Below are 14,585 nucleotides of genomic sequence, written 5' to 3'. Positions count from 1 at the left end.
AGATTTACCCTCATTGGAAGAAGAAAAAAATGTTGAACTAAAAGGGAAAAAAATGTAAGGTTACAATCTTGTTGTAAAAAGTCAAAATACAGAACAGTAGAGAGACTAAATATTGGATTCTAGAAACATATAAGGGGAGAAATGAGAAACCATTGAAAATTATAATATTGGGAGGACAAAATCATCAGGATTTGGGTATGGGCACCTAGTCACATAAGGTGACAGGTTGCCTTGGACCTCAATGAGTTCCTTTTGCCTAGGCGACACCTCGAAAACTATGATGGAAAGCAACTCAGGGTGGGCTGTCTTGGGCAGAGGATTGATATTTGAAGAGGTCCCAAATTTCTAATGGGCTTACATGTCTTCAAATAACCCTTCTAACTAATTAGACCCTTGGTTATTGTATTTTCTTCATACACAGAACCATGGTCATTAATTATAACAAAGGGCCTAACAAGTGAGAAGTTGTTTTGGATGGACAAAATAATCATAATCATGGAAGATAGAAATCATGAAAGGTATCTTGTGATATGGACCAATGTTAATTCAATAGTGCAACCCATTTTATAGTTTCCCAAATGTTAAGGACCACAATCATACTTCTAGAAATGTGAAGAACCTCCCCCCCCCCCCCCAACCCCGGGATCATGGTTTCCCCAAATGTTGCAGACCCTTGATAAATTTGGGCGAGTTGATGTTTCTCCCTCACTTAGACCTTTAACTGAAGTAAGCATAATTCAGAAGGGCAGCCCATTTTATAGTTGCCCAATGTTGGGGAGCACAATCATAGTTTTTGAAATGTGAAGGACCCGCCGATCATAGTTACCCCAAATGTTGCAGGCCCTGTATGTAGTTCCCCCCCCCCTTTTTTTTTGATGAATTTAGGCGAGTGACGAGTCGATGTTTCAACCTAGCATAATCTTTTGAGTTCATCACATATGCCATAGCAAATCTTATTTACTAGAAAATCATCTTCCATGAATACTAATGTAATAGAAAATACAGCAGTACCAAGCACATAATGGAGGTGTAATAAGCAGAGAAAGTGCATACACCCAACAGAGCATAGTGACCTAATGACCAGAAAAGCAATCAATAGAAAAATGATTAGTAACAAAGCCAGATGGGGTGAAAAGCATTACAGATAAAGGTCAACATCTTCGATATTGATTAAAGCACCATTTAGAGCCATTAAGGATTTGCCAGCTGGGATCATTCGCTGATTTGTTATTATTTCATCTTTAATTGAATTGTTGAGCTGCAAAAGTTTACATGAGCAAAGATTACTTGAATATACAACAGTTAATCATTGACCACGACCACAGTTTATAAATGTAAATAAATGGTATTTCTGCTTTCCCAGATATGTTGGATGTTACTTATGTAATTCTTACCTTCATGCGAGATAAAGAAGAAACGACGCTTGGAAAATTTTGACTGATTTCCAGCATTGACTGCAAAGGGTCAGATGCATGAACTACCCTTTGTGCAGTTTGATGTCCTAAATCTGTCAAAATACGATTCACTTACCAGCTAAGCACCAACCAAAGAATTACAATAAGAAAAATGGTGATATCATATACACAACATAACACTATTGCGGCAAACAATTATGTTCCTTACCCTTTAATTCCCAAATATCAAGAGTATCTGATTCTGTCATGGTTGATGACAACATATAATCCCTAAAAGCCATTATTTCGTTGGTCAGCTCAGGTTTACGTTCCTGCACTCGTATAAAGATAAACAGATCACCATAAACTCAAGTACTCACTAATGACAAAATGAATTTCTACTACTTCAAAGGAATACCATGTACTCATGGATTCACAATAATAACTAGATTGTTTATAGAGCATGATGTCCTTAATATAGAGTCATGATTAACCTATGTACCATTATGACTTCCAAAACATAGCATAAAAGCCAGAAAGAATTTAGAAATTGGTATTAATTGGTTTTGTTTTAATCTTCAATGGCAGTTCATTGGATAATCCAGGTAAAGTAAGAATCCGGGGAGCTTTTAAAAATATACAACAGTGGCAGAACTGAAGGCAGTAAGATGTATCAGCTAAAGTGTATTCATTAATATGTCAAGAAATGTGTGCAGGTTAATACAAAAAAGTGAGCTATACAAAGCATATATCTATATAGTTCTTCACAATCAAATCTCTACCAAACACCACCAGCCATCAACTTGCCCTCCCATGTTGATGCCTAAAAGCTCTTTTGAAGCTGATGCCCGAAGAGCAACATAGCTGACCAACATCAAGGCAAAAACTAAATATACTTCTTCTCTTATCCAATAAGACCGTTCAATTTCCTTCATTCCAAAGAATCAACAAACAGAGAAGAGAATCAATTGCCAAACATCAGCAACTCTTGGAGGAAGGGAACATCAAGCCAGAAGGAAAAGATATCCGTTTCTCAGAGTCCCGGCTACACCGTATTTACAGATAATGTTCTTTTCCAAAAGGTGATAGATAACACTTCATTACAAAACCTCCATTAGTTCTATTTAACCAACAAAGCTTTATTCGTCAAACGCTAAGGTTGAAAACCCAGACTCCCTTCCTAGGTTGATACCAGCTTTAACAATACTAAATTTTCCCATAATCAATATCAAAATCTCACAAAACTCCCATAATATATTGTGAATTGTAGCTTTTTTTGTGGGATGGGACGGGGAGGGAAGGGGCAAAGGGAATAAGGGGTGTGACAAGGTAATTAACAAAAAATAAAAAACTGATGGAATATTTAGGGAATTGAACTTATGTCAATGAGACACAAGTCCTTTTTATTTATAATGAATAAGATGATGTACAAGTTACAATCATATCCCAAGCGCAACACAAGCTAAACCCCACTGCACAATTATACCCTTGTACCCATATTACAACAAAAACATAAATTACAAGCTGGTTATACAAGGACAACAACCTAAGCAAACTGCAGAAGAGCAAAGTGCACATGAAACATATAGCCCTATATCAAAGGAAAATGCCAAATTACAACGGTAACGAAACATAATCAAGAGCCATTGTTTTGCCAAATAATCAACCACTTCATTAGCACTCAGTTTCTATTGGAAAAGAACTTGCATTGAAAAGCCAATGGCTGAGAGGATCTAATATAAGAAGAGAAATAGCATGGTTATTGAGCTGAGAGTCGCATACATCAAATCACATTGGCTGAATTACCCTCTACGGTTGCATGAGAAAATCCTTTCCTCATCAAGATCTCCATTCGAGCCATTAATGCCATCAGTATTCACTCGCCTTCTCCAATCGGTCCTGAAAGAACCCCAACTACTTATCCATCCTCTCTTCCTATTATACCTCCAACACCAGAAGTCGAGTCTACCAATCTACCAACAAACTAGCCTTTCAACCACTACCCATGAGAGAACCGATGGGCTACAATCTCCATGGTCCTAAATCTCGGTCAAAACTTCAAGTTTCGACCGAGATATCTCAATTTATGGGTTTCCAGTACGAAACCATGGGTCGATACCAAAGCGTTACTATTTCGACTGGTTTCAACCGAAACCACTTTTTCGACATAGACCTGGTTGGGCCACTCCTATATAATACATCAACTCAATCGAAACTTACATATTTCAACAAGTTTCGACCGAAAGGCCTATGGTTTTGTGGGTTTCAACGACAAGGTGCTCCTTTTGCAAAAAATATATTGTACTTTTTGGCCTCAATTCAAATCTAACCCCTCTTTCTTGCATTCTCCAACACAATCAACCTTGCTAGACACTGGATTTGGTGCTTAAACTAAAAGGTAATAGTATTTTTTTCCCAAAATTCAAATTTATTGTACAATATAATACAATACATGGTAAATTTCTTTCAAGTCATTATATGTTAGATAGAATGACCCGGTCAACGAGTCGGATTATTTTTGGGTAGTTGAATTTTTTTTTAATTTTCTGCATTAAAAAAAAAACATTTTTCCACAACAAATTTTTTTTTAAAAAAATAATGGTTTTATATGATGGATGGACACCTATTTAATATATGTTAAACACCGTTGGCCAATCTACGACGTGGAAGTGTCGGAATTTTTTTTCCTGTTGTTGTTTTTTAATTTTCTAATTTTTCAAAAATTATTGCTGAAGTGCCAAAAAATTGAAAATAAATAAGAAAATATTCTATTTAGTTTGAAAAACGAAGAAAAATAATGACAGTATAGGAAATATGTTTTCAGACGTATTGGATTAGTAATGTGCTGTTCTTTAATTAATCGATGGTGATTAATTAATTATTAATAATTAGAATAGTTTAAAATATATTTTTTAAAAGGCAAAAGACATCATACTTACGAGGCAATTTAAAATATGATTTGTCGTTGTTTAGGATCCATATTTGAAGTGTACATGTTAATAATATTTGTGTTCTTGTTGCAACAGTGTACCAACAATCAACTAATGTTGCATAATGGATGGCCAAGGCGGGTATTGCAAGGCTGCATGGGAGACCTCATTCAGCTAAAAAGAATAAATCTGAGTGCAATTATGGTAAGAAGAGAATTGGAGGAGGCGGGCCACTAGACTGAAGTGGTATCTTGTTGGTGGTGACAGGAATGCATGCCACGGGCTGCACAGAGTGCCAATTGAGATAAAGATGACTATGGCAACGCATCTGAGGGGCAGGGTAGAAGCTAGGAGGGAGAAGAGGGCAGCTAGGGATGAGTTTGATGAAGCATGTCTAGATAGGATGCTAGAGTTAGGGGAGGGGGATTATGACAGTGAGGAGCCAGATAGGATGATGTACAAACACCAGTAGAGGCTACACAACTAAGGAGGGCAAGGTTAGAGAATAGAGAGACCTTTAAGATGGACTAGGAGAGATTGATATAGATGGCCAGGGAAGCTGGTTCATCTAGATAGACTAGAAAAGAGCCAGAGCCAGAGCCACAGCTACACCGACGGAGGAGGTTGAGACACAGAGAGTCAGAGATTCCATTCAGGAGGAGCCAGAATGTGACCTCACCCCCCAGCCTGTGACTCAGTTGTTGAGGTCCTTCAGTCGGATCCTACCCTCTTTCCAAAACAGGACTGAAAATAAAAGAAACTGAAACAAATGTGGACTAGTGTGAAGGAGAAAGTGGAGATTGCTTTCTCCAAGTGGGCTTTCTACCACAGTATTTCAGCCAATGCCACTACAAGGCTATACTATCAGAATGTCAGATGAGATAGGTAGGGTTAGCACAGGAGTGAAGAGGCCCACTGCATATGAGATGTATAATGTTTACTTGCCCCACCACAAGGCATGGTTGATGAAGTACCTTGAGGGGCTAAAGCTGATGTGGGGGCATTATGGAGCGACTATGATATGTGATAGTTGTACTGGACCCACTAGACAGCTCATCATCAACTTCATGGCATATTGTGATGGGAGGACCGCTTTCCTCAAGTCAGTTGATGCATCCAAGGAAACGAAGGATGCAAAGTACATTTACAAGCTCTTGAACGACGTGGTGAAGGAAGTGGGGGTGGAGAATGTGGTACAGGTTGTCATTGGTTATAGGAGTACTTTTAAGAAGGTAGAGCAAAATTTGATGAACAATCCCACGTAACGACTCTTCTGGACTTTATGTGTGCAGCCCACTGCATCAATCTCATGTTGAAGGATGTGGAGAATCTGAAGATTGTGAAAAAGGTCGTTGGGAGGGGAAGATAAGTAACCACCTTCATCTACAATCATGGATTCGCCTTGCACTTGTTGGGGAGCAAGTGTCGTGGCGACTTGGTGAGGCCAAGGCTAACACACTTTGCAACAAATAGGATCTCTCTTTAAAGCTCCGAGTTGAAGAAATTTGGACTTAGGTCCATGTTTGCTTCAAAGGAGTGGTTTCACTAGGAGGGGTATAGTTCTCGGGCAGGTCGGGCAGCCCAAGCCACCATTGCTAGTGACAAGTTCTGGGATGACCTCAAGAAGGTCGTAAAGATCTTCGACCCAATCATCATCAAGTTGAGAATTGTGGACTCATAGAAGAAGCCCACCTTACCACACTTGTGGCAGCTATCGTACAAACTGGGTAACGCAAGGTTCATTTCCATTATTAGGGATCACTCGGAGAGGTAGCTCATGCATCCACTACATAAGGCTGGTGAGTAGTTACTTTATTGACCTCAATTCAACTTGTCAATTTATCATTTAGTTTCTTTTTTTTTCTTTTGGGTGAATAAAAAAATCATTACCAAAGAGAAAAAAAAATACAGGGATCCCCTTAGGGGAGCAACAACAAAAATAAGAAGCCAGACCTCACGAAAGAGGGGCAGTAGACCAATAGCTACAAGAGAAATAGAAGAGAGACCCCAGGAGACAACAATGAGCCTGTTCCTTGGGGTGTTAGGACAAGAAGAGGGAGGAGCTAAAGACAAATTGGCTTTAATTTCAAAGTACATGGAGTCCCAAATCTGCTGATAGGACCGAGATTTGGAGGTCCATTTCCTGATATTAAGCTCCATCCAATTATGGTTTAACGCTGCACAAAGAGTCATCTTTCCGACCGAATCACAAATAGAGGAACCCCCAAAAGTCATATCAATCCAAATCCACTCTCTAGCGAAAGGGAGGATTTGTCTAGGAGCAGGCCAACATTTGTTCAAAAACCCTTCCAAATGGCAGTAGAAGTAGCCAAGTAGGACAATCAAAGAAAAGATGATCAGAGTCTTCCACATTATTCCAACATAGGCCGCAATGGGAGGAGACAAAAATCTGACGATTGCGAAGAAAGGCTTGAGTTGGAAGATAGTTGCTGAACACCTTCCAAGCCGTGAAGCACTGACGAGCAATGTGATGCTTTAACCAAAGAAGCTTTCTCTAAGGAACCAAAGGACCTTTCTGACGGATAATCTCCCAAGCTGCTTTAGAGGAGAAGGACTTTGAATTGTTTGACGACCAAGAAACACAGTCACCACGACCTGGAGGTCTTCTGGAGATTACATGAAGGTCATTCCAAATATGATTCAGCATAGGGGCATTAGAAGTGGGAGGAGCCCAGCCAGACAGATCAAGGATATCAGCAACCAGAGAGAGCCTGTGGAGACCAGAAGCATAAACGATCCTGGGGATGACTAAGTGAAGAAGAATCCCCTCTGGGTGCCAATGGTCCAACCAAAGGAAAGTAGAGCGGCCATCAACAATACAAGAGTGAATGAATTGAAGCACCAGGTGACGAGTAGCAAGGATCTTGCGCCAAACCCAGGAAGCATCAGACGACATTGTAGCCGTCCAAATGGAATCCTGAGAGAGAAGGCCCAAATAAATTCAATCGACCCAGATACTTTTCTTTTTTGAGACTAGCTTCCAGATTAGCTTGATGATGCCTACGGAGTTCACTTCTTTAATTCTTCTGATCCCCAGACCACCTTCTTTCTTAGGCAGGCAAACAGCAGCCCAACTTAGAGGATGGAGAAATCTAGAAGAATCATTTCCCTTCCAAAGAAAGTAAGCCAGCAGAGATTCCAAGGACTTCATAGTTGATTGAGGCAGACCATAGATGCAAGAGCAGTAAATATAAGACGACCCCAATACTGATTTAATAAGGACCAACCTGCCTGCATAGGATAGTAACTTGCCTTTCCACAACTGAATTCGAGGTGCAAAGATGAGCCTCATTTAGTTTCTTATTATGGTACTTTGCATTGTTTTAGCATACTATCTGAATCCTAAGTACCAACACAACATAGACTTGCGATGAGACAAGATTTGTTAGAAGCAGTTTACATAGTAGTGGAGAGGCTTGAGCCAGTCCAAATGCCCAATCAGTTATCAACCAAGACATGAGAGTAGGGCATTGTTTGGTAGTAGAACTTATGCAATTACAATTTTTGTATTGATGCTAACACTAGTGCCAAACACTGAAATGGATACACATGAAAGGGTTCAAGGATGGCACTAGAGTTTCGGCAAGTCGGTGGTTGTTACTCGAGATGGCACTACTGCTGGTTGGTCCAATCACCTTAGTCTTTTCGTTCATATTTAAGTACGCATCATCGATTACTATTACCTTGCAATACTCTTTAATGCTCTTATGCAGCTGAATGGTAGTTGCAACATGGAAGAGATTCACCCCACCTTATCAAGATAGCAGTTAAAGTGCTTTCCCGGACATGTTCTGCCACTAGGTGCAAGAGCAACCAGAGTTCATTCAACCTCATAAACTCCAAGAGGCGACACTGATTGGGTGCTAAGTGGCTTGAGGACTTGGTCTATATGCATTAAAATATGAGATTGAGAGGAGCACATATACCTTGGAATGGAAAACGATACAAGCCCAATAGAGTTAGTTGAAATCTTCCAAGTGGAAGAAGATGAGGAGGATCCCCTTTATGAGAGGGTCAGGGAACCGGTTCAATTTATGAACAAAAAAACCAAAATAAAACTATGGAACTAAAAAACTAATCCCGTATGCAACCCTATTACCCATACTTTAGGTCCATAAAAGTGACCTACCAGATAGAAAACCCATGGGTTCAAAGGCCCAACATGTATAAAGCCCAACCCTAGACTTATTCCTAATAAAACAAGCCTCTTTCAGTGATGAATCTGCATCAGTGAGCCTTTGTTAGATGAGGCTTGGGGTCGGCTCAACAACGAGTTTGCTTCACGGATGGGCGCTGACGAGGAGTATATGGCAACAGAGGGCAGAATTCACTCACAAACCCCACATCCATTTGAGGCCCACCCTGGTAGTGGTAGAGATGATGAGGAAGAGTAGTGGTCTTGTTCCTCGAATGCCGCTCACACACACCTTCCCCGACTCAAGGCCATGATGGTGGTGATGATGATGATGATGATGGCGATGGTGGTGGTGACGGGTATAATGATGGTGATAGATTATCAGCATTATGCGAGGAGGAACAGATTAGTTGGGATCCAAAGCCAGAACCACAGAGATTCATAGGGAAGACAAAGTTCACTCATGACACACACGATGAGGATCACGGTGCACATATTGGGAGAGGCTACACTTGAGGTCCTTGCAGGCGGTCCAGACCTGATTAGCAAGCAGCTAGGATGGATATATTGAGCTTGTCTGGCACAATGGAAGCCATGAGTTCAGGGGAGAGTAAACGATTTGAGCATTAGCGCACGCCATCCTTCGTAGAAGAGAGCCCCAATCTAGCACATCATGGTAATAGTGGCTTCAAGAGCATCGGATCAGCATCACATGTTGGGTATGGACCGTATGGTAGTTATGCTGGTGGACCATCCTTTGAGAGCATCAGTTCATTTGGATATGGTAGTGGCCATGGTGGATTTTCTGCTTCATTTGGATATGAGGGTAGCCATGGTGGATCTTCTACTTCATTTGGATGAGGGTGGATCAAATGCTAGTCATCTTTTGTCGAAAGCATCTCCAAGTATCCAGCCCAACCATGTGTGCGGGCTCCACCTTCTTACAGTCTCAGTGAGTCCTTACCTAGTTTGGGATATCTCGGACAAGTTGATGATGGAGCTTATAGATGGGCAATAATGCACTATCAGAACAATTGGTCCCAAAACAGGTCAGGGGACATGTGTTGCATTCTGAGAAACGGTTAAAACATCTTCAGTGATACGCAGCTCCTGGATTGGAACGCCAAGAAACTCCTCATGGAATTGAGTGGTGAGTGTTGTATCATCTATCATGTATACTTATTTAACAATTCTATTGTATGTTTTGAATGTTTTAATGGCTTATTTACATTTCCAATAGTTTATCTATATATTGACTTAGTGTTTATAACAAGGCTCGCGTATGCTATACAGGATCATTCAGCATACACTAGCAAACTTGGGTATAAACCAAAAGCACCATTTTGAGTTTTTTTTTTTTTTTCTGGTGAAAATAATTAATTGATTATGTTTAAAATGTCCAAATAAGTCTGCACAGAAAAAATCAGGGCAAAAAACAACCGCTTGGCCCTTGAAACCATGGTATCGAGTTGGCTTGATAAAAGGAGCAGGTTTCGACCAGTTTCGGTCGAAACCTGGTCATCAAGACCCCTTTCCAAAGAAACTTTCCGTTCTTCCCAAAAGGCACCCCTTGCAATACCAAGTTATTCACATATCGAGGGAAGATCCCCGACATCTGAAATAGCATGAGGAAATGTAACCACTAATCAGACCTGTTTGGGGGAGGGGGGGGGGCCCAAAGAATACATGCTTGATTTCGCCTTCCCCCTTTACACATCAAACATGAGGAGAAAGAGACTGACAGTCTTATCTTATGGAACATGGGTTTAATTTTCCATCATAATGCCCTGGTTTAAGTGGAATTGTTTTGGTCCTCCAAATAATCTTACAAGGAAAACAACCAAAGGGCTTATCCTCAACATCTGCATAGACAATGTTACACAGAGCAGTAAATAATGACTTGGAGGAAAAACTGGACGTTCCTAGTCAAGGTCTAGGCCCCCTTGTCCTGTATGTTAGTATTTTGTTTCTATAGCTTTGCAATTAAATAGATTTTATTTATAAGCAAAAGAATTGTTTATCATTGGTCCAAAATTAAATCATTTGATGAATAAATTAAGTTTTCTTTTGAAAAAAAAAGAGTTTCTTCAGGTAGCTCATCCTAAAGCAAACTCTTGATATCACACCTCATCTATGCCACATGGAAATGCGAAGTGGCAATTCTGACAGTTGAAATCGAGGGAATGGTCCGGATTGGCTACATTTCAAATTTCAGACTCAATAGCAATCAAATAACCTTTCATGTATGTCCATGCATCCTTGTACTTTTCAGCAATCATTGTATTGGCATGCACCTCCCATGGTCCTGGATTTCAAACCTTTATTTTAATTTCTTGGTTAATTTCATTTGGCTTAAACTTGACATGTGACCAACGGATCTTGGGACTACCTGTCCACAAAATTTGGGCCACATCCTAGCTGCCATGTGGCTGATATTTTGGGCCAGCTCAGAAAAACATACTCCCTTTTTTTAATAAGTATTAAACCAGTAAAAAAAAAAAAGAAATAATATATCATATATTAATACTACAATAAACAAGATTCCCCCAGTCTGTATACCTGCCATATAAAGGGTTTGCTATGCAATATAGTTCAAAATTCTTTCATATAAGTACAATTAAAATTGAAATATTAAAGAAAGAGGAATTAAATATCTTTTCGGGTTTGTTACTTTTTAACTGTGAAAATTAAATCACAATGAAATTATTTAAGTTAGTGAAAAAATGTCATTAAAACAGTAACTATAACCCTGATTTGGCTGTTGTAAATGTACAACTAGAACAAAACCTAAATACATATTAAAAAAATATTGAAGAGTCATTTTCCAAAAACAAACCAGGATTCTGGAAAAGATGAACCCTCTGACATCTTGACTAAGGTCTTCAGTACGAGGATCTTCTGGAGTGACATCTGCAAATCCGAAAAGCAAAGGATTATTACCAATTCCGAAACATAAAAGTGCAAAAAAGAAAAATATGCAAGGCAGAAGATAATCATGAAAACTGACAATTATACCACAATAATTCCTAGTGATAAATTTTATAATACAGAACACAGTGTCGCACATGCCTTTAGACCTTTTTTTTTATTGGTGAATAAATAATTCATTACCAAAACCCCAAAAGGGGAGGGAAAGGAGGGGGGAGAATACACAAGAGGGAAAGAGGGGGGGGAAGCTATACACAGCAAACCCAAACCCTAAGAAGAAGGGAAAGGGGAATGAAGCAGGGAAACATACAAACCCCAGGAGACAACAATACACCTGTTCCTTGGGGAGTCCAAAACAGAACGGTGAGGTAACAAGTGGAGCTTGGAGCTAACATCAAAAAAGATGGCTTTCCAAATCAAGTCAAAGGAACGGGAGTTGGAGCCTGCGGGAGAGGGTGAAGGGAGGCTCAGACCTGGGAGAGGGCGGGGGCGGAAGGGAGGGTAACAGACCAAGAGCTGTGGGAGATGATAGAGGCTACAGTGGAGAACTTGGGAATACCAGAGCAGTAAACTGTTCTCACATCAAGAGTGCAAAAGAGAACTCCCATAGGGTGCCAACGGTCAAGCCAGAGGGAAGTAAGGGACCCGTCTACAATCCTAGAGACAATGGCTCTAAGGGCAATGGGGCAAAGGAGGAGGATTTTGTGCCAGACCCAGGAAGAGTCTGAGACTTGAGGAACTGTCTAGAGAGCTCTCACCCATTGCCTGGAGAGCAACTAGGATTTTCAAGAAATGGATTTTCAGCTCAGAATATACCAACCGTTTTTGGAGTTCTACCTAATACAATAATAGGAAATAACAAAAATAAAACTTCAAAAAAAAGGGCTACATGGATTTAGGGTGTCCGCATATGACAATAACAAAAGGATATATATGTATCTTTAGTCAGCAAGTAAATTAGATTATTTAAGAAGAAATTATGACAACATAAGTTGTAATGATGCATCACAGCAATAGGTAATCCTTAATGATATCTCCAGTTTCCAACACCAGGGAATCATGTGCCAATGTTACAAACATAATTGAAAGCCAGAAACTAAAGAAAAACGTATATGGAAAGACTGATATAGAAACATTTACTACAGATGGTAGATATGGAACTCCTTTTTCTTTGAAGACAAAAACTAACAGGATGGAGGATTGTTGATGTTTTGTCCCCTTGATGCCATGACAACCATGACATTAACACTACCCGGTTACCACTAGGTCATGTTCATGTCAACCCAGTTTACAATCTTTGTGTAACGTTCAAGGTTTCGTTTAGACATTTGTTGAAACCAAAATTTCAGCACAACCTTGCACTATGGATTTTTCCTTCCTTATTCCTTAATATATAGATCTAGCTCTTGGTTATAGTACCCTATAGTAAGGGGTCTAACACTTTACCAAAGAATGACAAGAGTTATAGCCTATAGGCAGTTTCTGCTCCAGTTTCAGAGGGAAACCTATAGTTCAATATATTTTATGACTTATTACTAACCCCAGGCCTTGACGTCTGTCCAGAGGTCTGTGTATTTTGTCTTGCTTCAATTTAAATCGATGAATATAGAGATATTTATGGCAATTGTGAGAATCAAGGATTTAAAAGTCTGTACCAGAGCTCGGACCAGACACCACAAATCCTGAACTAGATTGGCTGGCTTAATACAGGCTGCTTTTTAGGGAAGGTTGATGACTTGATGGTATGAGCCAGCATCGAATGGATCAGTGCAGGCCAATGCCAATCAGGATCGATTGACTCACCTGATCCAATCACGATACCTAAAACCTTGGCGAGTAAGTCTGAGTGCTAGCATTGGGTATGATTGATCCAACCCTAGAGTCATTGCCCAGGTTTTCTAGTCTCTTTCTATTTCTTCATGAAAATCAATTTCCAGGCTCTGCATCACACGATTAAAGCACTGTTAAACTACCTTTAACTTACCTTCTTATTACACTATTAAACCATTGTCAAACTACCATTAATTACTTTCATACCCTTAGTCCATCAACACTAAACCAAACCAGCCTGCATAACCCTACCTTACTCAACCAGCCAAAGTAGGTTCCTCCCATGTTGTCATCTTGATTGGCAAAAGTAGCTTATGGACAAGGTTCTCCAATCAGCCATTCGAGTGTAGAAGTTGGTCAATCTCCATAATGAAGTGTTTTTATCAAGAAATCATGGGACTTTCGGTTTACCACTATCCCAACATATATTTGGAAAACATCAGAAAAAGATGGCTGGAAAATTAATGGTCTACTAGGAGTCTAGGAAGGGGAATCTTCTGACCGGGGTTTCGTTGATTCTATCCTACAGAAGTGGGAGGTGTTCTGTTGGAAGGCAGTTTCATGCTGGGGGGAAAAAGGATTAGTTGTTGGGCCAAGGAATTACTGGGTAAAAAGAACGTTGTGCATACTATGGTAACAGGTAGCTGACATCTATTATAGAAAAATAAGTTTCAAGTTTTCTCAATGTCAAAAACTCAGAGCAAGTCTGATAGCATGTCAAAAGGAATTTGAAACTTTAACCTTTCTTTATTGTACTGTCATCCATAGCTTTATATTCCATATTCTTCAAAGCAAGCTCCACCCCGTAACCACCCAAATTAAGGGCATCCTTTGCACCAACAGCACCACAGTGACCACTTGCTGCTTCACAACCAGAAGGTAACACAGGTCTAACAACATATCTAACAATTCCCTGCTAGCAATAGGAGCACTTTACCAGCAAGAATTTCAGGAGTAAAAGAAGACAAGAAGGTACTGAAATAAAAATACGTCAAGCGTAGAATCACCCATCATACCAGCCTAAAATTAGAGGAGTTAAGCACCCAGTGACATGATTCAGAACACAATAATAAAAAGAATAGCAAATACGAAAACAAAAAGCGTTGATCTGCTATCCATAAGAATAAAAAGCATTGAAGATAAAGTACTAAACCCAAAGTCAACCCATAATGCAGTCATACCTCAAGAATAATCATTGTTTTGGTATTAGAAGGGTATGGTAGTGTCTTCAATTGTAATTGACTCAATTATAAAGCCAAAAAATTTAGTCCAAGCACGAACTTTAAGTCATTCTCTAATAGCATTAGGACTTAGGAGTTTGCCAGTATATTAAATTGTTTGGTTTTA

The 14,585-nt window shown here is 39.7% G+C and overlaps 1 protein-coding gene across 1 annotated transcript in view; it reads right to left on the bottom strand.

The window, feature by feature from the left end:
* The window catches only part of LOC122654328 (UDP-glucose:glycoprotein glucosyltransferase), a 155,638-nt gene that overhangs the window by 111,076 nt on the left and 29,977 nt on the right, over positions 1-14,585 (bottom strand). Inside the window, exons 4-8 of the mRNA XM_043848377.1 lie at positions 13,980-14,151; positions 11,317-11,390; positions 1,624-1,726; positions 1,395-1,507; positions 1,143-1,258 (exon numbers count right to left, since the gene is read on the bottom strand). Of these exons, the coding sequence (XP_043704312.1) occupies positions 1,143-1,258; positions 1,395-1,507; positions 1,624-1,726; positions 11,317-11,390; positions 13,980-14,151 (578 nt within the window). The remainder of the gene's footprint in view (positions 1-1,142; positions 1,259-1,394; positions 1,508-1,623; positions 1,727-11,316; positions 11,391-13,979; positions 14,152-14,585) is intronic.

This window comes from Telopea speciosissima, chromosome 3, assembly GCF_018873765.1.
Source record: "Telopea speciosissima isolate NSW1024214 ecotype Mountain lineage chromosome 3, Tspe_v1, whole genome shotgun sequence".
Classification (NCBI taxonomy): Eukaryota; Viridiplantae; Streptophyta; class Magnoliopsida; order Proteales; family Proteaceae; genus Telopea; species Telopea speciosissima.
This window is presented reverse-complemented; position numbering and strand designations above follow the sequence as displayed.